Consider the following 25,207-nt stretch of genomic DNA (forward strand, 5'->3'; position numbering starts at 1 on the left):
TGTACTAACGGGGATCTGCTAACCTCCTCCATCCAACGCCTATGCGGGGAAACCCACGGACCGAGGCTTAGGAGCCTCGGCCCACGGCAGGCCGCGAAGTTGAGTCGAGTCCTGCTGAGTAATATACGTCACCTGACTTGCGCGGCACGTGGAAATTGTTTGCTCAGTTTGCAATGCACGGTCGGCATGGCATGGTCAGAAGCTCCGTGATAATAATCCGTCCGTACTTAGTATCAAAAACGATCAGCCCAGATTAATTTGTTTCGTCGGTGGACGGATCAGGAAAGATCTCGCAATTCTATACCTCGACATTAGCATAGTACTCTTTTTCCCCTCATATACAACCACATCAAGGAGAATCAAAGATCAAAGAAACACACACACACTCACTCACTCACCACCCGTCCATCCATCCATCCCACCAACAGCAACAGCAACAGCCCACCATGTCCTCCATCCTCCGCAGACTCCAGGGGGGCAACCTCGAGGTGTTCAAGGTATGCAAAGCACCAATTTCTCACTCAGTCCATGCCCAGTGGAAGAAGAGGGGCAGCAGGATTCTAACCAATCCGTCCAGTTCGGCATGTACATCATCTTCCCCATCGGATGGATGTATTACTTCGGCACGAACCTCGACGACCGCTTCAGCGTCCCCGGCTTCTGGCCCACCACCGAGCAATCGCACAAAATCCCCCTCGAGAAAGAAGAAATTGATCGCGAATTGTCGCGCATGCGCATGTTGGATGCGGTCAAGCGGGAGAAGCGACAGCAGCGCGCGGCGTTGGAGGCTGAGGCTCAAGCTCAGGAGACATCTGCGAATGCGGAGTAAAAATGGACTACGAGGATTAATTGATTGATGCGGTGCGGTGCGGTGCGGGTGTGGTTGGTATATAAGAGGTTATCGGTGATTGTCTACACAGACTATGGATTTGGGGTGGGATAAGTATCTGTCTGAGCGGGGGGGATACACTGGCGGATCTGTTCGGAGCCGGCATATATGTATACTTTTGTATGTGTACCGCACATTTTCTGTGTGTGTGTATGTGCGACGAAGGTGAAAATGGGGGCTATGTTGCACGGTGTCCTACTCGCGTACCCACGATAGAGGGGACTTTTTCTGGTTTTGTATAACACTCTTCTCTGAGCATGGCGGGAGTTGCTTTTGGTTAATGGGCTTGATGATTGGATTGGGTATATTTGTGTTTATATTATTTTACTTCAACTTATATGTACTTTTATCTGGCGCAATGTCAAAGCAAAAGTTTCTGCTCGGCTGAGCATAATGGTGCAAGAAATCGTGGCATTTCAAAGCATTCGGTGCTACCTCCGGCGTTACTGTCGTGCTCCGTACAGAATTAAAAAGTTATATGTTAGAAAATGTGCAGTCAGTGGATCTCCAGCGTCCAGTCGCGCAAAGTAACACGAGCAACCAAAGTATGTGATCGTAACAATGATTTGCCTCGATACGGTATAAACGATATGCGTGAGGCAGAGTATGAACCATGGGAGGAAACAAAACGAAGATGATGAAACTCCTAGGATGCGCCGGCCCGCTCAGAACAGTATCGCTCAAACTCCATGAAACAACTTCACAACGCTGATAGGAACCGTTCGGTGGAAGAGCAGTGCGGTGAATCGTGAAATGCTGATGCAATCCATGCTCGAGGACAAGAGAGGCATGCGGTCATAGAGAATAATTAGTGGCAGCCAGTATGCGGATACGAATAGCGAAATGCAAGAAAAGTCCCGATGGTATCACAAGGAGAAACAGAGAAGCCAGATGACCCAATCCAGCAGCCCACAATCGTCACCAACACCGAGAATCCAACCCGTATTGCTACTGTAGCGGGGAGATATCACAGTTCGGCGATTGGAGCAGTGGCCGTCGCAGCAGCATTCTTGGCCGTCTCGTACATCACTTCCAAAGTCTGGGTACCGGTCTCCCGGAATACGGAGCTGATCGATGGAAGGCTCGCAGAGATAAACGGACGCTCGCCAGCCCAGTAGTAGTAAAGGTGGCTATAAATGGATCGGATGTGGTCGGGAAGGTAGACATAGATGCCGGTTACGATCATTGAGAGGAGAGTGAGGAGAAGGGAATCTAGAACGTTCCCCGTTAGTACCATGCGGCTTTAATGCAAGAACAATGCAATATCGAAACTTGGGGGGCGGCAATGTCAACCAGATGAACATACTAAAAATGAACTTTTCGGTAGGCGTAAGCATGTACACGGCGAAGGTCACCTCATATTGATATATCTTCAAGCGCACCCAGCGCATAAAGGAGTTCAGGATCCAGAAGAGAGTCATGGTGGGAGGGTGGCGGGTTGTGAAAGGATTGAACGAAAGGGGGACCGGCGGCGAGCCAGGAGCAAGGTCAAAGAAAGTGAAGAAGCGGAGAAAAGAGCGGAATACGAGGGTGATGAGGGGTGGAATTAGCTCCTGCCCCGGAAAGTCCTTAAGAGTATTATCGCAGTCGCCCACTGAGGTTGAAGTAATTTGTCCCGGCGCGCTGGGGAAGGGAGGAGGAAAAGTAGTAGGAAGACGGAGATAATTTTGTTGAAGTTCAACTAGGCTTCCATGGTCTGTCCAGTCGATTTGCTGATGGAGGAAAAGATAAAGTACTAAGCCGGCAGGTCACAGAGGGGAAAAAAGAAAATAAGTAATAGAATAAAAAATAATAATAATACTATCAAAGTGTGGGTTGATCGACAAAGAGCTGATCAATTCCAGTCGGTGAAAGGGACAGAAAGTAAGAGGGAGAAATTTGGCAGGAGGCTGTGATGGTTGAGAGAAAAGTAGAAGAGTAAATTAGCCCCCTCAATGTAAAAGAAGCTCAGATTAAGTCCAGGGGGAACAGGAATGGGGGGAAAAAAGTAGGTAGGATGGCCACCCCAACTAATAATAGCTTCACAGCCGGACGGAACAGATAGTCATATAATTTAAAGTCATGAAGAACGAATACGAATTCAGATAACTAGAGAGTTAGACCGGCGCCCCCGTCAAGTCCATGCTTGCGATCTGGACACTGTTTCAAATCGGCCGCCGAGACCAAGTCAAAATCAAATCCACCGCCACGGGAGAGAAGCAAACCAAAAGGTCCACTTCCCTCTCCCCTCAGGGTCCAGTCGAAGGATTGCAGCGTGCAAAGTTTCAGACTCTCATCCAGTTCACTGGAAACAAATGCTTACCCTGCCTGTCTTTGCCCTTCATGGGGAGGAATTTCCCGCGCGATCTGACACTGATTGGCGTGCGGCGATGGCTTGTCTGTCCGCGCATCCACTGGGCGGCGTACGTCACCCTCTCCGCTTGGCCAATTTTCCCCAGGCCTATCAACTACTTTGTAGATTCAGGGTGAGAAAAAGGTGAGACAAATCCAATCCCAATCCTCCATATTGTTTGGAAACCAGAGAATCAGTTCCGATGGAAGAAGAGGAGAACCGCAGTTGGAGTACGGAGTAGATAGTAGTAAGTAGTAAGTAGTAAGTAGTAAGTAGGGCAACAGAAAAACCAACTAGAAGAGTTATCTGGTGTGGTGCGAGACTAACTGTCTTAGTCACCGACCAGTGAATGGTAAATTATGGTATGGTATTGTAACACGGGTCCAGATCCAGTGATGATTTCTCGCCCATCCCGGCAGGTACTACTAGTAGCACTACTAGTACTTAGCAGCAGCAGCAGCAGCAGCAGCAGCAGCAGCAGCAGCAGCACTTCGTACGTCGCCGCCAATTACACCATGCAGCTTCATGTAATACTAATCAAGCAATAATAGAGTACTCCAGATGGAACCTAGTAATAGGTGCCTCAGATCACCATGTTCCGTCCCCTCCACTTGACCCCCTACATCACACGCCCCTTTCTCATATCCAATTACCTCCCCACCTTCCCAAGGTTCTTCACTCTCTCTGCGCTCTCCCTCTCCGACAAAGCCTTGCCTCCCCGCCTGAAGATCCAAGATGCCGACGTGACCATCTCATACCTTAAGGGCACTGGCCCTGGAGGCCAAAAGATCGTATGCCAACCAGATATTTTCCATCCCCTCCCCCCCACCCCAATTCTCACTCCGTTGGTTAAATTCATTATCTGATACTAACTTTCTTCTTTTCCAATGCCTAGAACAAAACCAACTCTGCCGTCCAGATCATACACAAACCCACGGGTGTAGTGGTCAAGTCTCAAGCCACAAGATCCCGTTCCCAGAATGAAAAGATTGCCCGTCAGCTGCTTGCTGACAAGGTCGAAGAGCTCTTGAATGGGGATCAAAGTCGTGCGGCCATCAAGGCCGACCGCGCCAGGAAGAAGAAGGCCAGTAAAATGAAGAAGAGCCGGCGCAAGTATCGTGAGCTCGAAGATGGCAAGGAGAGTCAAGAGATAGAAGTAGCAGAAGAAGAGAACGATGCACCAGAGCCGGCTGATTCAAAGCATGAATCAAAATTGGAAGGAGCAGACATACAAAGTCCTCACCAGCTGTCCGCTCAACAACAGATTCTACAGCAGAAACATCTCCCAGACATCGAGCGAGGCCCGAGGTAATGTGATCCTCTGCATCGCGTGCGCCGCTATTCTAGCGTTCGCACACGGGATCAAGGCACGCTGTCGCTCTCCCAGCGTAGTTTAACTTAGAAAACGTCAACCACTAGTCACTTCGCAACACAACTACGAGGAAGTCAAGGCATATATCAGTGTCATCTAAATATAATTCAATTCATAAGGACATGCAATGGAGTAGTTGAAGCTAGCCAACACTTTCTCCATGATTTCTTTTTGGCATAATGCAGAGACGGTCGAGTTATCAGACATAGGATTGTTTATACATCCCAGTAAATGGTGCAAATTGCTCCATTAGCCTGCTCATGCGATATAACTAAGTAGCACTGTCTTCGCCTCGGCTCCAAGACGCTCCTGAACAAAGCCAGAAATGCGCCCGTTGTGCTTCTTGTCTGCTTCCTTTAGGTACTTGCCAGTCCAGGCCTTCAGGTCGGCGCCCGTGTCGGGCCAAGGGTCCCTGGTCTGTGGTCGCACAGTGTTCAACGCTGTGAAACCAACACCGAATGCCATATCCTCCACGTCATGCTCGGCGATGATGTCATCCTTGCTGGCAGGGAGAGGAGGCAGCTCAAGAAGCTTGAGAAGAGCCTCACATGTGAAGCCCCATCCCTTCTTGTACCGGCTAGCAAAGGCTTCCGAGTTAGCAAGAGTTTTAGTGAACGATAGCACTGCGGTCTTGCGGTCCAACGGACGAGCGAGCTTTTGTGTTTCAGGAAGGATGATGTTCAGATAGATGGGAGTGAACAGCCTGGAGGCAGTTAGCATGCTAGCTCCCACGGTGAAATTGGATTGTACATACTCGGGCTGGACCTTGTCGATCACTTGGATGACGAAGTCAGCACTGTAGCCCTTGTCATCCTGGGCAGAGACGAAATGATAAAAACGGACGAATCGGAGGGTCAGGTTTTCCGTCTTGGAATTCTGGAGGCGGGTAAGGATAATCTGCATGATGGAAACAAAGTATTGTTCCAGTGTTGCCCTGGAGTATAGTTAGCAAATGATCGTATCAATGATCATACCGGGGCTTCGCGTACGGAGGGAAGTTTGCAACCACGGACTCCAACAGGTCGAATCCATAGCCTTCATTGGTCTTGGTCGAAAGCAACTTCTGGAAGATACCCAGAACAGGAGCAATTTGCTCATTCTGGATGATGTATTGAGATCCGCGGTGGATGATGCTCGACAAAAGTCGCACAAGCGCAGGGATGTTGCCCTTCGACTCCCACATGACAGGCATCAGGATCGGGGCAATCAGGTTCTGGTAGTAATCAGGGAGTGTTCCCGAGGGGTTTGCCTCAAGAAGTGCAGCAAAGAGTTGGAAGATATAAGGCATGAACTCTAATCAAACGTTAGCCACAGCTCATAGTGCCGTTCCTTATGGTTTGCAACTGACCTTGCACATCCCCTGAGAGGATCTCTGCGAAAGGAGCGTAAAGAGCTTGTTCGAGTTTGTCGGGGTTGGCAGGGGCCGCAAACCTAGAATCTATCGGTTAGTGACCGTGTTCGAGCGACTACCGGAGCTCACGTACCGGATAAAAGCTCCAAGGGCTTCAAAGTGGAAATAGTAGAACCTAGGGTTGCTTGGGTTGCTGCTGATGATTTTCGTGATAGTGATCAGGTGCTGAAGGACACTGTCGGTGTGCGGCACAATGCCCTCCTTGATGACGATCAGGACTCTCATCGCACATCTCATCAGGAACTCGTTCTCCTGCACCTTCTGAGGGGCCTGGTCCTTTTGGATCAGTGAGAAGATGTGTTCCAACAAGTCCTTAGACAGCGGTGTAATAGTAGCGGGGGAGATGATCGGTTGGCCTTGGCTGTCGGTAAGGTAGAGGACACGCTCCACGGCGATCGCCGCATAACTGTAAACGACATATTCCGAGGAGCCGAGGTGCTTGACCAACATAGGGAGAACTTCCTGCCACTGCTCCTTGGTGATAATGCTTCGGAAGAGGTAGAGGTACTTGATGGCGTCGACCTTCAGAATGGGATGTACACCCTCATCGTTAATCAAATCAGCCGCAAGGTGCTTCTGGAAGAAATCGGTAATGCTAATGAGTTTGTTCGTAGCAGTCACACCGTGGCTTGACGTAGCAGTTCCCTTCGCTGCAATGGCAGAGAAAAGATAGGTTGCAGTGTCCTTGGCCTTCCAGTTAGTGGCGGGAGCCTTGGCGTATTCAGAAAGGTAGTGCTCAGTGTATCTGAGAACAACGCTCGTAACGGATTCCTCAAATCTCTCGGCAAGCCGTCTCAGGAAGTCGGTTGCAGCACGCCGTCTAGTATCGCTGTCTGAGCCTTCCAGGTCGCGACGAATGAACTCAATCGGCTCATCCTCGAAAAGCTCCTCGTCAGATTCACGCAAACTGACATTGGGGAGAATGACCTTCTCGATGATTTGGCCGAGGGTGCCTTCGGCCTGGAATACAGCCGCATGTTCGGTCATGCCCGCAATCGAAGTCAAGAATTGCAGAGCCCTGCTGACCAAAATGTCGTACTTGGTTTCCTGACCAATAAGTGTCAAGAAGCTCCATGAGCTTTCGACAAATTGTCCAATATGAGGCTTGAACTCATCCATGTACTTTTGCACGTACAGAGTCAAGACTTGGAAAATTCCAGCACGCGCAAATTCCAGCTGTCCTGCCTCGGTATCGTCATCGGTGTGCAGGAGTTGGTTATCGTAGGTCAGATACTTAAGCAAGAGCGAGGCTATCCCTGAAATATTTTCTTCGAACATCGGAGGAAGATCGTGGCAAGAAAGGTCATACATCAATTTGATCATCAAATTGAGTTGCGTGAATCCCTGAACAAGATTGTCTTTGTTGGATTTGTTCTCCTCAAGGTAGGCATCCAGTCCCTATAAGGAAGTCAGTTTGCTGTCAGAAAACCCATTGCCTCGACAACACAAATGGCGCATGATTTTGAGCTCTGAGTAACCCACCTCGAAAAGAGCCAAGAAAGGGCTGCCGAATCTTTCGAGAACATGATTGATTTCCAGGTACAGCTGATCCGACCGGAAAAGGGGTCTCCATCTCTTGAAAATGGAATGTGCGACTTGGAGTACGCCATTGTTGACAGCGGGGTTGTTCGGCTGGAGTCGAGAAACGAGATCCTAGGGACGTCAATTGACCACGCACAAGCCGGGAACATGACACTTCTCTAACTTACATCCACAAGTGTATCCCATCGCTCCCAGAAATCACTGTCGGCGATAACGCTAACAGCTTCTCCCAATTGTGTTTGAATGCCCGTAGGGACGGAGATCATCAGGCTGATCAGCTCCCGCTTGATGGTAGTTACCTCCTCCGCCTGGAGCTTGTAGTTTCCATCTTCATCAGTCCAGTTCCTCTTAATAAAGTTCTTGAAGCATAATGCGCTAGCCAAACGGGTATTGTAAGGGTAGGACGCGGAAGCCGTGATTTGGAGGAGCTGCAGAGAGTAGTTCGGTTTTTTTTCCTCCTGGCGAAGAGCAAGTTCGGCTGGTTTCACAATCAGTTGAGGTTTCTTTGATTAATGCAATGTAAAAAAAATCAAAGCTTCCAAAGGACTCAGAAGTGAGTCTGTGAGGTAAAAGGCAGATAAAAAATCACTGACCTTGCTTGTTCTGCCTGGGATCCAAGCTTGCCTCGAGGAGCTGCGCAACAGCCCCAAGACCATCAGCCATTTTGAAGCGGGGGGATGTAACTAAGAAGCCAAGGGAGCGATATGGGTGATATATGTGGAAAAGTGACACAAATTAGGGGGTAAATGCAGATTGCTGAAGAAGAATGAGGGAAAGAGCTTGCAGAGCTAGAAAGGGTTAATCTAGAGAAAGAACCCAAGGGTATAATAAAGAATGGCTCCAGTAAAAGCCGGGTGGGAGCTCGATTCCTGGACTGGCAGTTTGTTTGGCGGTTGCTTTGCAAAATCCAGGCGGTGAGTGGCGGTCGCGGGGTGATTCTGCCCATCAGGTGACCGGGTGCGGATCAAAGCCTTGCCGACCTCCGCCAGATCATCATCATCGCTGCTCGGAGGGGAAAAGTGGCTTGGCGCACTTTTGCTCTGATTACATCCCCAAAGTATCAACTTAGCTTCCCTGTCTCTTTGTTCACCCCGGCTGTACTTGTTCGGCAACCTTCCTTTGTCTGCCTAAGAGTTTGAATACATGCTTTGACCGATTCCCCGATCCCGGTTGTCCGAGTACTAGTTTCCCACTGATATGCCGCTGGGAGCAGCTCTCCGAGTGTAACATTCGGTAAAAGCCTCATATATACGCCTTCTGCGGATCTGTTCTCGTCCTGATCCATCCATATGACCTGCCAATGGTATGTGAGATTTTGCGTAAAGTGGATCGCCGATGTAGAGCTGGTCAGTTCCAGCTGACCGGTGACCTTCCGTGGCCTCTAGTCACAATCCCGTCGCTGACCGGTCATCGGACAGATATAATAGTCCTCTGCCCTGAAGAACCCCATACGCACCCCCTCGTCCGCTGGGACGCATGTCTTCTGACGATGCTCAATCCCCGTACTATACCAAGCACGCAGCATCAAGTTTTGTCGACGTACTCAAGTCACTAAGCATTTCCCGCCCAAAGTCACCTTCTCCAATTTCGCTCCACGATAGCAGTGATTCCTTATCGCATTCATCGGATGGACGCAGGATCAGTCGGACTGTACTGGGATTTGACTCAATGCATCGCGGTAGCGTCGTATCCAGTTCATCCGACACCTCTGGTGCACGGGATTTCGATACGGCAGTCCGAACATTGGCTCAGAGGCAGTCTCTAGGCCACGCTGTAGAAGAGGCGGAACAAATATCAAAGTCACTCCAGTGGTTCACTCCGGAACAATCGCTTGCTCTTTGGGAAGCAGGGGCGTATCTTTTCCACCATGAAAGCTCACCCGAAGCTCGACGGAGCGGTTCGATGTTGTTGGAAGCCGTTGCCGCACGGCAAGACCTGTCTCCCGCAGCGCGGCGCATCGTCTTCGATTCAATAGCAAAACCATCAGACAATGACGTTGTTCCCGCGCGTGTGCAGTCCTTGATAGCTCTATCGGATCATGGCCGAAAATTAGAGTTTGCGGCCTCGTCCATTCTCCCTGTGATATCGTCTTGCTTGCTTCCATTATACGAATTGGTTTCATCTGCGCGGTTGAAAGCTAGGAAAACCAAAGTTGGCAAAACAAATGGGTTAGGATACGATGGCGCTGTATTAGATGACCTCCTACAGTTTGCGATCGATCTTATCACACTACAACGCAAGCCACCAAGCGACGAAGAGGTACAGACGCTGTTAGATCAGACTTTCACGATTTGCCGAAAGACAAGCGTTGCCGCTGACATTAAGAACTCCCTGGGCGTTTTTGATGCCGTAATACTCTATGCAGACGTTCCGGATGGAAGCTTCGTTCCCATGCTCGAGGTATTATGCAGCATTCATGCATCTGTCAAATCGTTGTCCGGTCCGACATCGAGAGCTGTGCGGAATCTAGCAAAGTCGAAAAGGCAGTCCGAGATGATGGACAACCTATATGCTTTTCTAAGGGAGTCCTGCGGCGAAAACTCTCGTAACCTCAACGTTGTTCGGGGAGCGGTTTATGTTTTCATGGATCTTGTGCGCGCGTATGGTCAAGATGGGATACCCAGATTCCAGTTCGGGCATCTGATAGAGTCGCTCCAGGTTGTTGTAAAGAAGGACGATGGCCGGTTGGAGGCAGATATCTTGGAGCTGTGTTTGAATGTTTTGGAAGGTGACTACGTTCACACGGCCCTGGACAATGACTGGAGCGAGTTTGTGAATTTATTGAATACATGCTCTCTTAGGGCCGTTGACGAACACGAAGAATCTTCCTTCACAATGCCTGATGCGCAGCCGCGCGGCAGCGTGTTAGATGACACACGGTCTAACATCCTGGCAAGCACCATTCAGATTGCATCTACTTTGGAAGCGCTTTGGGATCGCTTAAATCATCAGCAGCGGCTAGACGCCACCCGTTTCCTAATGAATGCCTGTCGACATATCGAGCCTCCCCAGGCTGAGCTCGTTCTCAACACTATCCGCACCGAAGGATTTTGCTCCCCGGAGAGCCCGGATTGGGTACAGCAGAACCAACGTCTCATCCGATGCTTCATCCGCTCCCGCAGCAAACCATCCGACGTTCGGATCTTGGCTTTGGATACTGTGAAGGATTCTTTCTCAACATACGATTCTCTGGTTCTCTTCCAGGAACAGGGACTCCTTGACCTCATGCTGGAAAGGTTTGCTGAGGAGGACGATATTCTATTTCTAGAGTCATTGGTCTCTTTTCTTGTCGACGCTTCTGTGCTCGTCAGTGATAATGAAAGCTTTAAACGTTTGGTGACAGTGTTAAGCTCGCCCATGAGCAAAGATCTGGACAAAGAGGGTATGATCGGCTCTGAGACTTCGACAACTTTGTCTTCGGAACGCCGTTCTTTTAGCAGTGTTATGGAGCTTTCCTTGGCCAATATTTGCACTATTGGACTTGTCAGGATGTTCCTCCGATCCCTAAACATGTCAGCGACTAAGGCGGCTTTGGTGTATGAAGCACTTCTGAACATAGCTCAATGCTCAGAGAGGCCGGTGGACTCGCGTTTGACATCACTGAAGCTATTATTCCGACTCCGATGCGATTCGTCAGGCTCGATTACCGTGACCTCCGTCTCTGAACAAGATTTCATGATGAACGTTTCCGGGCGAAATGTTGAAGCAGGTTCAAAACAACAGGGTGAGCCGGCTGGTGAACATAACGTTGATAGCGACCAAGGGCGACCAGCAGCCCATGCAAGGCATTCGGCTCGGGAGCTATCGGGGCTTTCTAGGTCGTCAGGACGTAATCCAAGCATTCCCATTCGGGCCTCAAGACTGACGCCTCCACTTTGGACCTTCGCGACCCCGCAGGCCCTTCCTGAAGCACCCCCCGATGAGTCGAGTCCTTTCGTATACGCTTATGCCACGCCAGAAACGAGTCACCACATAGAATCTGAACCTGCGCAAAAGGTTGCATTGAAGGCGAACATGTGGCTTGAGACCGTCATCTCATTGCTGCAACGGGAGTCGAACTGGGACCTCTACAGCTACGTTCTCACCCATCTTGCAAGCCAACTTCAGAATAAAGATCTCTTCAGCAACGCAGTTCCCCAAATCAAATTACTGCGCAGTATCCTTTGCGATCAGGTGAAAAATGACACGTTTCGTGAGCCTCCACCGTCAACAGGTGGAAAGAAGACCGACGTGGCTGGTTACATCTTTGAATTTCTCTGCTCCCTAGTCAGCTATCATGAACACTTTGCCAAAAGCGAAGAAGACGAGCTTGTCCGTGCATTCATGATGGGTATCATTGGATCCTGGGGTGGCACGTCTCGCGGATGCATACATGCGCTCTCTGTCTGTTGCCATGAAATTCCCCTTTCGGTAACTAAGTCACTCAACGGAATTCTTGACAAGATGTCCAAAGTGATTACAATGTCCAATCTTGCTGTGCACATCTTGGAGTTTTTGGCTCTTCTTGCACGCCTTCCTGATGTCTATATCAACCTACGCGAGGAAGAGATCCGCACTGTCTTCGGCATCTGTATCCGATTCCTACAGACTTCCAGGGAACAGCGATTCAAGGCTTCTGAGTCGCCCACCAGGAATGTTCAGGTTCCAACAAGACTTGGGAGTGGTGTCCGAGATACTATGGCTTCGCCCGCAGAGTCGTCTGATTCTTCACTTCAGGACGGGATGTCAAGATACATATATACTCTTACGTATCATGTCATGATCTTCTGGTTTCTTTCATTGAAATTGCAGGATCGAGCCAAACACGTGAATTGGATAACTAGCAGACTCATATATCGGGATGAACACGGTAGAGAGACAGTGGAAGAACCAAGCCAGGTCTTCATCGACTTAATGCAGAGAGCGGCCTTTTCGGATTTGGGGGACACTATACCCTATCCGACCTTTCCCCCCACGCCTGAGGATGGACCTGCAGTGAAGAAGTCTTGGATTGTAGGTATGAGCATCGTGACTGTTGAGACGGCTGGAGTATCAGGCTTGACTCAGGTCACCAAGAGGCAAGCGTCGGGGACTACCTACGCAATGTTTCAGCAACGAACTGCACCTGTTCTTCCTCACCAAGTCCCACCCACGCCGGATGCCCACTTACATTCTGACACCATGCGCACTGCTGTCCTTCCGAGCCATATCATGCTTCAGCTGACAACCACGGCTTTCCCGACACCTACGGTGATGCAACCGATCCCTCTTCCCGAAGATGACATCACACGCCGAGCACTGAACACCTTTGACCGCAATGACATTGTGGATGGACACAAGATTGGTGTCATATACATCGACAACGGCCAGACTACTGAAGCAGAAATTCTCTCGAATACCAGCGGCAGCCCAGACTACGAATACTTTCTGTCAAGACTCGGAACCAAAGTGCCGCTCCAGGGTGCTCGATTTAATACTCAAGGGTTGCATGCGGACTTTGATGGCCAATTCACTTATGCATGGCGTGACCGGGTTACGGAGATTGTCTACCATGTTCCGACCATGATGCCTACGAACTTTGATAACGATCCATCCTGCATCAACAAGAAACGCCACATAGGAAATGATTTCGTCAACATCGTATTCAACCGATCGAATACACCTTTCAACTTCAATACAATACCCTCTCAATTCAACTTTGTCAACATTGTTATCAACCCTGTGTGCCGTCTCACCAATGATCCTAGCAGCGCGGAGTCGAGACGAACCGATTTTGAGAACATGTTTTACCAAGTGAAGGTGATGAGCAAGCCCGGGTTCCCAGAAATATCACCTGCTGCGGTGCCAAAGCTTATCTCCGGGAAGAACCTGGCCCCGTTCGTTCGGATTCTCGCTCTCAACGCGTCTGTTTTCTCGCTTGTCTGGCACAGCCAAGGAGGCGAGCACATTTCATCGTGGCGCAACAGACTGCGTGAGATCAAGAGACTTCGCGAGCGAGCGCTAGGAAACCAGGCTCAAAGTTCTGAGGCTGCCGAAGGGACTTATCCCGGTCAACGCCGCAACACTAAAGCCAACATATTCTCCGAAGAAGTACCCTCGCGCAACACCTCTGTCCGGACCGATTTTGCGACCGATTGGAACGCGGCTGCAGACACGAATATCCTGCAGAACTTGGACTTTTCGCGCTGGGGTCGTTGAAAGCCACAAGTAATCTTGGTTTAGCTCGACCAAATCAGGAATGGAAAACCTGGGGCCAGAAAAGAAAAACGAAAACGAAACAATAATAGTTCACCTGATTTTCATTGACTCACTTATGACCCCTTTGCTACGACGGATGACTGTACATCTTAACACCCATGCTTTGCGACTTGTGTAAATACCCCTTTTGCCCTGCAGCACGCAAAACAAAAGTTCACTGTCCTCAGAAAGTCTTTCTTTTCTTTTTACCTCCTGTTTCTTTCATTGCGATGTTTTACTGTCCTGGTCCACTCAGGCATACCTTGGGAAATGAAGTAAATAATCAGAAGTAGTATCGCACCATTGTCACCTGCGTAGACTAGAAACGTAGTTATGACATTGGTGTTTTTCAACTCCATTTGAGACAGCTTATTACTTCATTGATGATCAATTCCGCCCTTAACACCATCTGACACTTGGAAGTGAATCACCATTTGCTTTCACTCTGCGATAGGAGAGCAGTGCCAAATAAAGTTCATACATCTAGATACCAAGACATTTATGACACTACATAGTAGATCGTAGATAGATACATTGATATTTGACTGATAGTAGATCCCCACTTCCCGCACCCGCCCTGTAAGTAGTAGGTAGTTGTTTATTATACCTACAGTAGTTTCAATACATGGTATATCACCCATCTCATATAACTACTTAGTTCAAATTATCGGCCGCAAACCTAAATCGATCAACTCCACAGCATGATGGTTAGATCAGTAATTACGATAGTGGCCTGAGTCATGTTCTATTTCAGTCTGAGTGCAGAATCAAACAGTGGATAACTCTGCCAGTCGTAAAAGCGGGTCTAATAGGCTGAGTTACGAGAAGATGTGTGTGGTTTCAGTATGGATCTGGGATAATGGGTGGAAGTCCTTGATCTATGACCATTTCAGAGGATCTGCTCCATAGTACGTATATTGACAGCGTACGGCTGTTCTCATGGGTGCTGAATGTCCGCTGTATGTGTCTGACGGGCTTGTGCTACCAACATTTGACTTGCTTGGGGCGTGGTAAGCTGTATAAGATTGTGTAGAGTCTCGTCTATGTAAATTACTATATCTAGCATATAGAGGAATATTGCAAGGCAAAACAGGAATAAAGTGTGCCATGTGATCTTTTCTTGCGTTCTAGCTAGCTTATCAAAGGAAGAAGATGAGAAGAGAAAACATCAGTGGTAGAGGTGGTGAAGGGGCTTTTTCTGTTTGACTACAGTTTGATAAATAACAAACACTGGGTTTTGCAAGAAAGAGATGAATTGAATGCTTGTGGTAGAAAGCATCGGTGTTTTGTTGGAATCCAGAAGGGCTATCGTATCTAAAAATCAGTCTTCCTGTCTCAAGATGGAGATTTACAGATGCCGGAAGAAAGGTTTAATGCATGTGTCTGAGTTTAGGTTGATATGGCGGGTGCAGGATCGCTCTCGACCTTCTAGAACCTACAGAGCACACTATGAGGCGCTTCCGGCTATTGCTCATACCACATGTGTAGCTCACGCCACTCATCTTTCCCAAAACACACACACACACACACACGAAAAAAAAAAGAACAGAAAAGAAAACATGCAAGTATGGACCTACCCAGTGACGATAATCCCCAGCCGTATGAGACGAATGTTACCTAAGGTTCCCCCTTTCTGTTTGAGGTCCCCTATGAGGCTTCCGTGTCTAGAATAGGGTTTCAGGCGTACAGGCGGCCCCCTTAGTAAGATGCTCTTGGGAGGTAGCTGGCGCAAACCACTGTGGCTCTTACTGTGGCGAGACTTTTGATTGCCGTAGACTTTGTCAAGCATTCTCTTAGTGACTAGATCTGGCAGATCGCTGTTTGTCATCAAGCGACCTGAGATACAGCATTTTGTCAGTACCAGAAAATAAGATCGGTGAAAAGGAAAAGGGGGAGCATGTAAGAAAAGCCACTCATTGAGTTTCTTGTGGGAGGCCAGTGGCGTCAGCCAAACGAGGAAAAGAGGTAGGTGTCTCGAGATAGAGAAGCCATGGGTCGGAATGAAGGGAAACGGAATGTAATCTAAGCGCTATCCAGGCGTACCAGGTCATGATGACTGTCGTAAGTTGACTGTCGGCAACACTTAGCAAAATTTCTAGGTAAAGCCCACGCAAAGCCTGAGCGGATGATACTTTTGTGATACTCTTGTTTTGGCGGATTTTGGGCAAGCGCGGTCAGGTGATTGCACCTTCCTTTGGAGGTCGATGTATTCAGTGCCTGCCTCCCCAAAGTACGTTGCTCAGAGTTGCTTCACGTCTCTACAAGAAGCCTTTGTTAGACACCCACTCACCCCCGGAGTATCTCTTGAGTGAGACAATTGGACATTCCAGATCAGTTCGCTGTCGTTCGTTACGCCAGTCAGACTTTCATAGATGCTATCTCCGCCCAGTTTGACGATCAGAGCCATCGGCTGGCTGGACGCCCATGCTGGCCGGGCCCGATTGTCTGTTCATATTGATATCCAACTATCAATCGCTTATGGACGAACAGTATCTGCTAACACGAACTGCAAGTCATGTTTCAGGAGATGCGGAACCTCTCTGAAACGCTATCCTTTCAAGCGCACGTCATCCTCTCGTCCCCTATTTCCTTTACCATGGGGGTTGTGATGTCTGAAATGGCACCTATCATCAACTATGATTGAACTCTATTACCATCATTCGTGATGTTGGGACTCCCATTCTGCCAGACTAGACCCCCTGCCTATTGAGTAAAAGGGAAGAGCGACCTGGTGAATAGACATTGTCTTGGAAATACGGGACGGATCACCACGCGCCCTCCGGCATCACTTGTCCAATCGAACGGTCGTTCATTGAGGGTCCCAACATCAACAATGCTATGCGATGGGCGGCGGTCCTCCCATCGGCAAGTCTACTCTCGCTGCCTCCTTAGACCGAAGGGTATACTCTACCCCGTGCTTTTTCTCCTTTGAGGGTGACCCTCCATAATTCTGCCGCCTATACACATTGTCAGGAAGCATTATCGCCGTTGAATAGTTGTCTTGTCGGTGTCTACCATATTCGTGTCTCTACTGTCCCGACAGCGTCACAAGAAGTTCTTTTCATGGCCTGCAACGGATGTAAGCCTTGAAGTCCCTCATTTTTCAGACGTCTGCTTCTCCACGGGTCGGGACTTTTGACAGTCTCGTGTCACTGGCCTTCAAAGGCCTAGAATTCATCATGCCCAGGTCGTCGCGTATCTACACAGCCCTCCAAGAAAGGGACTCAATACTCCACATATGGATGGCCCACCGATAGGCTTACTTCGCATTGAGACCTCTTATGACGAAAGCCACAGGAAAGTGTCCGGGCACTCCGTTATTGGAAAGGTTCGTTGTAATCTGACTTTTGGGTTGACTTTCGGCTTGGGTTCAGTGCATCTGCAGTAAATCACAATCGGGACACATGTTGAAGGTAACTATGTCTTTCAGTCACGAGAATTAATGACGACAGATGTATTGTTTCTCTTTCCCCTACGATATGTTAACGCCAAAGGCCACTCCTTTGATATAAAACATCCATCCAGCCCAACTGCCCGTTCAAAAGCTGTGCTCTCTAGGTATCATTTTTCCTACACCCTTGTTCATACGCACAGTCCTTTTACCAAGAAGTATTCTCATCTACACGACAAACTCCCTATCGTCTGCAATGCATCCTTTCGTTGAAATCATCGTGGAATTCATCTCACATTTTATCTATAAGGCAACTGTTTCGTTCCTTCAGCCCACTAATGACATTACTATTGATAGGTTTATGCAGTTCATTACATTACTCATGACTGATCCAGACCTTCAAGCAATTGATGACTTCGACGAGCTACAATGCCTCATCGTAGGAGACCTGACAGTCCACTGCTACATCCGCGAAGAAGAAACAGAGGCAAGCAGAATACTAGTAAGGGCTATACAGGATATCTGCTGACCAAGTATCGCAGAATTTGGAAATCGCAATTCATCCCCCCAAGTTGGTCCCGCAAGATCAAAGCAAAACTGGCCCAGATCAACGGTTTCGAGCGGCCGACAAATTTGCTATACTGGAATATGGCTCTCGGCCGTCCCCGTATAAGCATAATTCCGACAAATGAGGTAAGCAATTTTCCAGGCTAGAAGTCCTCTCCTTTCGATCCTCAGGCGGATCTCTACAATGGGGCAAATACGGTAATGATTGATGTATTCGCTCTCTCGTTTATATAGTTGCCGTATGTCCCCACAGGCTTCCAGCCCCTTCAGCAGTTTCATCACACCAGGCTTCCGCTCATTGATAAACTGGACCTCATGGTCTGCAAGGCCTATACTTGCGGCATGAGATCCCAGGAGCAGAATGACAAAGATGCCGCCGACGTGGTCAAACTTATCGAACTTATCAATCTCGATCACAATTACACTTCTCGGCATCGTCCGACGTCTGATCAATTGAAGATTCTGAATGATTCAAATGAATATCTTGCCAAATTTGGGAAAGTCCCAGATTTCGATTGGGAGGTTATCTTCGATAAAGCACAATCCCGCAGGGGCTTCAGTCGCTCGCTTGTGTTCTCTGTTGTTGTTGTGTCTGTTTCGTTCATTGTCTGCTGTTTAATGTGTCTGTTGGCCTTTCTTATTTGAAACCCAGAGAAAAAAAGTTTCTTTGTTTGTTTGATCTATCTATGTTTATTGCTTACATTAATCTAATTTTTGCCCTACCTGTGTCTACCGTCTGCTTGTCTTTTTGCTGAGATTTCTGCTTACATTTCGGTTCTTTTGTCTCTATGTACCTATTTGTTTTGCTGTTACTGCAGGAACTTGGAGAAAAGTGGTGGAGAAGCATGCTTTCGGTGTATACTATGCACACGGTGTCATACTTCCAAAGTCAAAGGATTACAAGCTGGATTTCGTAACACTTAGAAGCAGCATACAGACTATCAATGAGTGTAATGATATATGTAAAAGGAGATAGCAAGAGAATGAGCGTGTATGAGTGAAGGATAGCAAGCAATGATTGATATAGAGCGATAGGATGCGTGAAGCGAGCTGATTCTCACGTGAGTAGTGCATCCGGAAACAAACCCCTAGCCTCTGCAGTTGCCGGGTTCAACCCTCTACTTTGTAGAATTTCCTTTGTCTCAGGTGGTTGAAGATGGCCCTTTTCCTTCAGATCAGCATAGATCATGACCTGGTACTTGCGACCTCGCCAGTCATCCACGCGGTTGCTATGACTGCGGTCAACATTTCGCCTGCAATATTCATACCATGGTTCGTCAAGGTCGCTCAATTGTAATACATCGACAAACCTATCGCCCAGGAGATTCATCATGCGATATTTTTCCGCGTTCCAAAATATACTCGAATGCTGCCCTTCCATATAACGGACAGCCAGCAGACAAATGGCCTCCAGATATCTGGCAGGCGTAGGAACGATAACAGGGTACTTTTGCTCAGACGAGCGCTCACTAGCACCAATGTTCCAGTGTGGGAACCGTTCGTCGGAATTGAGCATATAGTATCTGTCATTAGGCTCCAGGTCGTGAAGCGGCGGATCAGGGAGAGATGGGAATAGTCGGGACTTCCGGTACAAATAGACACCGCTAGTGACACTATCTTGTTCATAATTGTGATCTGTGTGGTAGTGATGGTCGGGAGATGGAAGTTTAGTGTACTGAGGGTCAAAGACCGTACAACGAAGGCCATTCTGGCAGGGCGGGAATCCAGCCTTATCGAGCACTTGCACGGCCTTCTCCATTTCCTCATCCTTTACTGCCCAGAGGTGGTACTGTGCGGGTTATTACATTAGCCAGCTGAGCTGAAAGTGGTGGTACAGTGTGTGAAGGGGTATAGGAAATTTTTTTCAAGATTACTTACTCGGAATTTGTTCTTGCTTCCGTATATCCGGGTTATCTCGGGCCCCCATAGAAAGGCAGGTACCTCGGCCTCCCTCAGCAGCCATGCCACGTATCGTCTCAACTCGGGACTCGGGTATGCAGGGAATTTGGCAGGGTTGAGGAAACTGAAAGATAAATCTGGTGGCAAAGCCGGGGCAGGAACTAGAGCTCGAGCTGTGTCTAAAGCTATAGCCAAACCCGACCTAAGAGAAGTAAGCATCGAAGCAGAAGCTGGAGTAGCCATAGTGCAAGGAAGTTGACTGAAGTGAGACGAGATGGGATTAGAGGCGATGAGAGGCGATGAGATGGATTGAGATGAGATAAGTTAAGTGGTTTCCTCAATCATGCCGTGGACGTAATGGGCATCTTTATAAGTTAAGATTGAATCATCAGTTCTGTTTCTGTTGATCTTGGAGAATACGTTTCTCGGTCTCATCCATCTGGTCACAGAGTATAGCCGATCGAGACCTCTTGGTAATGACCTTGTGACCTGCTGGTGTCTTGAAGAAGATACCTCTTGCGAATCAAACGAGACGGACACAGCCGTTGAGATACTTGTCTTCACACTGTATTGTACCCAGCATCTTTCCTGTTGTACCTCGCGCGTCTCGTGAATCCGACTATCATTGAAGGGCTTTCCTCTTTACTCTTTCAGACAAACCATTGTGTCTCAAAGTCCAATCCGCTTTCAGCAAACTCCCATCTTCTAATTTGCTGTACAGTGGTCGAACCCGAATGGTGTAAGCAACTGGCGTTACGAGTGTCTCTGATCTTCCCACAAGAGTAGCCAATACCCCAAATCCATAATTCTTTCAATCACTAGTGTGTCTCAAAATCGCTCCACTCTTCAGCAGACTCTCCATCCTCTATATCTCTGTGCGGTGGCCGAACCCGAGGTACCTGAAACCATAGAGTCATCAGTATCTTGTGACTTTCACTACACCAAGGGAGGTACTCCTCTATCCATTCATGCTCAAGCTATCTTCCTAACAATCTCCGATGTCGAAGGGTGCATACCACATCACCACCATTGAGAGCATATCACGCGGTGGCATCTGAACCTATCATAGCAAGAGACAAAGGAAGAACAAGCATGCACTTTTATTGGATGGCACATCATTATGGTAGAATCCATCTTGTTTCGACTTCTATCATAAGGTACTTTCCATGGGAATAGCTGTTATCTGCGCTCTCCTCTGCCTGATTATAGCAAATGGCGGAGGCTTTAAATGGTGAATGAGGCGAATGTTGGAATGCTCGGTAAGCTCCTTGTCTTAACTGGCAATAGCCAATGATATTCCCACGGATATTGGGGTCTCTGGTTATCAACAGCTTGGGTTGGCTGAAGTGAGATGGTATACATGATGAAGAGTAGAACAACTAATCAACTATAGCTAATCAACATTAAGCCACCTTATATAAGCTTTTATGCCCAACATAACTAGTATCCACGTGCTAACCAAGTACAATAGGGAGATAACGAAGTGACAAGATCCAATCCAATACAATCACTTTGTATACAACCTGCAAGTCAGAAACCTATCCAACTATTATAATCAATGACTCAAGTCCAAAGCCTTATCATATTGTTATACGAGAAACCCACTACACCGTTACCTCTACGAATATGATCTTTTCTTATCCGCTGAAGGTACAGGACAAACCTAGTGTCGATTCAGATAATACGTTCGATGATTTATTTCTTCTTGACCAGAGGAACAAGCCAAGTTAGTAGTACTTTTGGTATAACTTTTAGCTTCATTTCCGCCCTAATTCCAGTCCCACGGCTAGCTAACCCTGTTCTTTGGTGGAATGTTTCAAGAGACCCTTTCAGGCTTTGTTTGCCACTCTCAAGGGCAAGTAATTCGGCCGGACGACAAAGGGCTTCTCTCCTTGTTTACCAGGACCATTAATGATGCGAACGGCTTCTAGACCAGTTTACCCTTGAGTAAAGGTGCTAAACTGCTTTCATTGTACATCTTGTCTTGTAAGCACGGCTGAACCAAATGTCACTCCTAGGTCAGAGCTTATGTCATGTGGACGGGTAGACACCAGTCCAATATAGTTGAAATTCGTCAAGTCGCTGATCAAGAGTTCATGTATTTATCAAATAAACGCATTCATTGGGGCTCACACCTCGTGAGGCGGCCATCCAATGCAGAGTCAGACTAGGTACATACATTATCCAGCTGTAAGACACCCCTGAACGCAAACCCGAGACTTGTAGAGGGCGAGCGTGGGAGAAGAGAAGGGTAAGATAAGAAGCAAGTAAGAATGCAAAGGAGAATGAAAACTTCAACCAAACCAATGCGTAACGTCTCTTCAACCCTAGTGACGTGGCAGGGTGAAGAGAACCAAAGTGGCCAAGCACAAGAAATGAACGCCTTATCAAGGAGAATAAAGCACAAAATATCAAGGAAAACCAGCAAGCCTTGCTGTACAGAGGTCGGGCCAGTAAGCACAGATCGGTCAGTTTATAACTTGACGCGCTTGAAGTTTGGTCGAGACTGAAACCCAGGGTCAAACGGCGAGCGTGGTGGCTAAACAGGACGGAGTATTTGCGTATGTGCAAGTCGCGAAGGTAATATGAAGCAGAGCGGTCTAAATACGGAGATGGAAACGAGGCAAATCTTCGCCGGGATATCGTCATGCTTTTCGAATCTCGTCCAGGTGCGACAAACAGGCGACGTCGGTAATTCGAGGGGGTATCAGTCGATGGGAAGAATGAGCAGATGACGGTTTGTCGTTCAGCAGTTCGATCCTTCTAAGACCATCTATTGGTGGCTTCCTTTTCTTTGAGCCCACCCATGCGCTCGATATCCAACGACTGGAATCGCTCCGCATCGCTGGACTGATACGGCGGAAGTTCCTCGTTGCAAGGCTCCAAGCCCACTCCACCTGCGTCGGTGATTCTCACAACCACAACACGACCCGATTTGCGCTTGCCGGATTCGTCCTCCTCCTCCGGGAACGTGATGCGAATTTCGGGAACCGGACTGGGCGGGGGACTCGACGAATTCTCAATGAGACTGCGTTTCTCGTCATAAACCAGAACGGACTCTGTCTTGGCGTTCGGCGAAGCAGAGACGGTGAAACGACGGTGGTTGGGCACGCATTGCCCGTTGTGTACAGGAAGTTCGGATTGTTCGCGGTTCAGGCGCTTGCGGCGCAGAACAAGAAGAGCACCGACCAGGGCGAGACCGAGCAGAATGAGAACCAGCAGGGAAATCAGGAGATCGACCATGTAGGGAGAGAGACCATCGTTGCTTCCAGAATCACCGCGCCGAACAAGCTTCGAAATAGGGTTGAACATGATTTTGATGGTTGGATTTTTTGTGTTTGATAGGTCTTCGGATGCAATCCGAATGAAAGAGTTTGGATAGTAACCGCGTGCTTTTCGATATACGGCGAAGTTATTTCAAGAATTGAAGTTGTACTATTTCCTCCGATACCCGGGTCAATTCTGGATATGGCACACAGCACAGCAGCCTGTCGTCGACAGTCACTTACAATGTCTCAACAAGGGTCTCGTGGCGATAGAATCAGATTGTCGGATCTGCTTTCTTTCTTTTTCGTATGGAAGGACCGGTTGGAGACGGGATCGTGGGACAAAAGGAGGGAATGTATCAGGTCGGTAGGATCAAGTAGTCGAGGCGAGTGTGGGGAGGTTGGCTTCAACTGGGGTGATGGAAATCGACCAGGTTGGTTATAGCGAACGAACGGACAGCAAGGTGAGCAGCTGAAAGAGTGAAGCCGACACCTGCTTAGGAAAAAGAGAACGTGACGGGGGTGGAGGAAGGAGGAAGAATGAGGGGAGGGGTTGGTATGGGGGTTGTCGCCTGGGAGAATGGAAGAAAAGGAACAAAGGGAAAGAAAGGGCAGAAAAGAGAGCGAGCGCAGGAAGGGTGAGAAAGAGGAGACGACGGAGGGAGGAGAGAGGAGTGCCGGGCAGGGCAGGGAGAGAGGCAGGCCGGTGGACGCCGGCACGACAGGGACGAGGCGCAAGGGCGCTTAGGCGCAGTCCAGACCGAGTGCAGGCAGGGGTGGGTGGACAGTTGGCCTGGGGCAGAGTTTACTACCAGTACTATTCGCAGTTAGTCTAGTCAGCTGTTTACTCGTCCTCGACCAAAAGGGGACTAAACTCGTCTTTGGCCCTCCACTCAAGCGTGGTCCAAGACTCCGCTTTACGCCTAGTCGGCCTTGGCATGGTCGCTGGCGTGGTTGCTAAGGTTCGCCGGTAATTTCCCCATTCCGGCCATCTGGCCTATCACGCGTCGACGGTGCCTGACTTGGCCCATTCTTTGCCAACTAAACCCTTCATCATTCGTTGCCCACCCCTGTGCAAAAAAAAGACTAACCGGTACCTACGCTAGCTAGATCGGTTTTTTCTTATTTCTGTCTTTCTTGTCTTCCTGCACTTCCCCTCTTTTGTCTACCTTTTTTTAGGTCATCTTTGCGCGCCCCCCTGAAAGCGAAAACCAACAAGGTCTCAGTGCCCCAAGGACCACAAGGCTAGCAGTAGCACTTACAGTAGGGAGGGGTAAGACAATCTATCGACTATCTAGACTATCTACTTTGTTCTCCAGAACAGAGGACCCTTTTCGGCTTATTGTGAGAAGCCATCCGTGGCGACGCTTCTATTTTAACTTCTTCATATCTTCGTCGAGGGAATGGAATGACGTTTTGGTTCGCCAAGCAATATCTTGCCAACCTGTTTGTGGTGACTTCCGAGAGTTGATTTGATGGTGGAGAAAACAGCCGATAGCCCGGGAAAACATCCAAACACAGCAAAAGCTCTGCTGGCACCAGCAAAGGACAACAACGTACCTGCCTACTTAGCAGTCAGCCGTTGGTCTCATCACATGTGATGAAGTTTACCATACTACTGTAAGATCTTACGGGCGAGCTGAGGTGTGTCTCTTTCACATGACATCAGAAACAACCTGTCATGTGCTAGTCAACTAATGCAGGGTCCATCTGTCACCAATGGTGAAACACAACGGACGGTTAGGCACCTCCGTATTCCATGCTTTAACAGCGGCCTATCCATATTCTGGATAGAGGATACCGCTCTTTCTTGCTATGGAAACTATCAGTATGTTCAGGCATATCATACTGTAGTAGTATGTGGTGGATGAAAAACTCGAACTGGATTACCATAACCCCCTTGGCTTGTATCTGAGGTAACCATCCACCATTCCCTGTTGAAATATGTTGTACACAGCGGGAGTGGCGATCGTATGTGGTCAAAATGTATCCTCGAGCTGACAGCCATGAATTCCACTTTAGCCTCATATGCATAATTTCAATCTAAGGCTCAAGAAAACCGAATACATATCACGTGTTTTTATCACTATCATCTTCCCCACTTTAAACCTCACACCAAAATATATATCCTCGAAAACATACGAGTAGCCAACCACAACATCATCCCCTCTTTCCCAAGCCATCCACTAAAGCCTCCCAGAATCATCAATAAAACCCATCAATCAGTATCGAAAATAAAACCACACTCCTTAACAAAACCTCCCAAAACAACCCCCACAGCAACGTCCACTTATCTGTATATAGAACTGAAACAACATACAT

The 25,207-nt window shown here is 48.4% G+C and overlaps 9 protein-coding genes across 9 annotated transcripts; 4 read left to right on the forward strand and 5 right to left on the reverse strand.

Moving 5' to 3' along the window:
* Positions 1–236: 236 nt before the first annotated feature.
* On the forward strand, positions 237–1,243 carry BO87DRAFT_373249 (uncharacterized protein). Its single transcript, XM_025622498.1, has 2 exons — positions 237–497; positions 578–1,243. Exons 1-2 carry the CDS (start codon positions 447–449, stop codon positions 827–829), a joined length of 303 nt encoding a protein of 100 aa, XP_025483864.1. The 5' UTR covers positions 237–446; the 3' UTR covers positions 830–1,243.
* Positions 1,244–1,856: 613 nt separating this feature from the next.
* BO87DRAFT_422410 (serine palmitoyltransferase small subunit family protein) lies at positions 1,857–2,310 on the reverse strand (the record flags this gene model as incomplete). Its single annotated transcript, XM_025627114.1, has 2 exons — positions 1,857–2,101; positions 2,196–2,310. The coding sequence occupies 2 exons, from the start codon at positions 2,308–2,310 to the stop codon at positions 1,857–1,859; spliced, it is 360 nt and encodes a 119-aa protein (XP_025483865.1).
* Positions 2,311–3,718: 1,408 nt separating this feature from the next.
* Positions 3,719–4,732, forward strand: BO87DRAFT_373252 (peptide chain release factor family protein). The gene is made up of 2 exons (XM_025622499.1): positions 3,719–4,012; positions 4,117–4,732. Exons 1-2 carry the CDS (start codon positions 3,815–3,817, stop codon positions 4,531–4,533), a joined length of 615 nt encoding a protein of 204 aa, XP_025483866.1. The 5' UTR covers positions 3,719–3,814; the 3' UTR covers positions 4,534–4,732.
* BO87DRAFT_373254 (putative chromosome segregation protein Cse1) lies at positions 4,683–8,412 on the reverse strand. The gene is made up of 8 exons (XM_025622500.1): positions 8,140–8,412; positions 7,714–8,024; positions 7,487–7,657; positions 6,078–7,402; positions 5,942–6,024; positions 5,583–5,886; positions 5,348–5,527; positions 4,683–5,296 (listed from the first exon to the last, which is right to left on the reverse strand). Exons 1-8 carry the CDS (start codon positions 8,207–8,209, stop codon positions 4,852–4,854), a joined length of 2,889 nt encoding a protein of 962 aa, XP_025483867.1. The 5' UTR covers positions 8,210–8,412; the 3' UTR covers positions 4,683–4,851.
* Positions 8,413–8,589: 177 nt separating this feature from the next.
* BO87DRAFT_326947 (putative GTPase activating protein (Tsc2)) lies at positions 8,590–14,091 on the forward strand. Its single transcript, XM_025620164.1, has 2 exons — positions 8,590–8,849; positions 8,965–14,091. Exon 2 carries the CDS (start codon positions 9,023–9,025, stop codon positions 13,721–13,723), a length of 4,701 nt encoding a protein of 1,566 aa, XP_025483868.1. The 5' UTR covers positions 8,590–8,849; positions 8,965–9,022; the 3' UTR covers positions 13,724–14,091.
* Positions 14,092–17,409: 3,318 nt separating this feature from the next.
* BO87DRAFT_393814 (uncharacterized protein) lies at positions 17,410–18,717 on the forward strand (the record flags this gene model as incomplete). Its single annotated transcript, XM_025625078.1, has 5 exons — positions 17,410–17,655; positions 17,696–17,728; positions 17,760–17,846; positions 17,955–18,221; positions 18,697–18,717. 5 exons carry the CDS (start codon positions 17,410–17,412, stop codon positions 18,715–18,717), a joined length of 654 nt encoding a protein of 217 aa, XP_025483869.1.
* Positions 18,718–18,777: 60 nt separating this feature from the next.
* Positions 18,778–19,862, reverse strand: BO87DRAFT_455923 (uncharacterized protein; the record flags this gene model as incomplete). The annotated part of the gene is made up of 2 exons (XM_025628693.1): positions 18,778–19,509; positions 19,599–19,862. The coding sequence occupies 2 exons, from the start codon at positions 19,860–19,862 to the stop codon at positions 18,778–18,780; spliced, it is 996 nt and encodes a 331-aa protein (XP_025483870.1).
* A 1,760-nt stretch (positions 19,863–21,622) lies between these two features.
* Positions 21,623–22,667, reverse strand: BO87DRAFT_167145 (uncharacterized protein). Its single transcript, XM_025618295.1, has one exon. It carries the CDS (start codon positions 22,266–22,268, stop codon positions 21,714–21,716), a length of 555 nt encoding a protein of 184 aa, XP_025483871.1. The 5' UTR covers positions 22,269–22,667; the 3' UTR covers positions 21,623–21,713.
* Positions 22,383–22,931, reverse strand: BO87DRAFT_393816 (uncharacterized protein; the record flags this gene model as incomplete). Its single annotated transcript, XM_025625079.1, has 1 exon — positions 22,383–22,931. One exon carries the CDS (start codon positions 22,929–22,931, stop codon positions 22,383–22,385), a length of 549 nt encoding a protein of 182 aa, XP_025483872.1.
* Positions 22,932–25,207: the final 2,276 nt, after the last annotated feature.

This window comes from Aspergillus neoniger (assembly GCF_003184625.1).
Source record: "Aspergillus neoniger CBS 115656 unplaced genomic scaffold BO87scaffold_4, whole genome shotgun sequence".
Classification (NCBI taxonomy): domain Eukaryota; kingdom Fungi; phylum Ascomycota; class Eurotiomycetes; order Eurotiales; family Aspergillaceae; genus Aspergillus; species Aspergillus neoniger.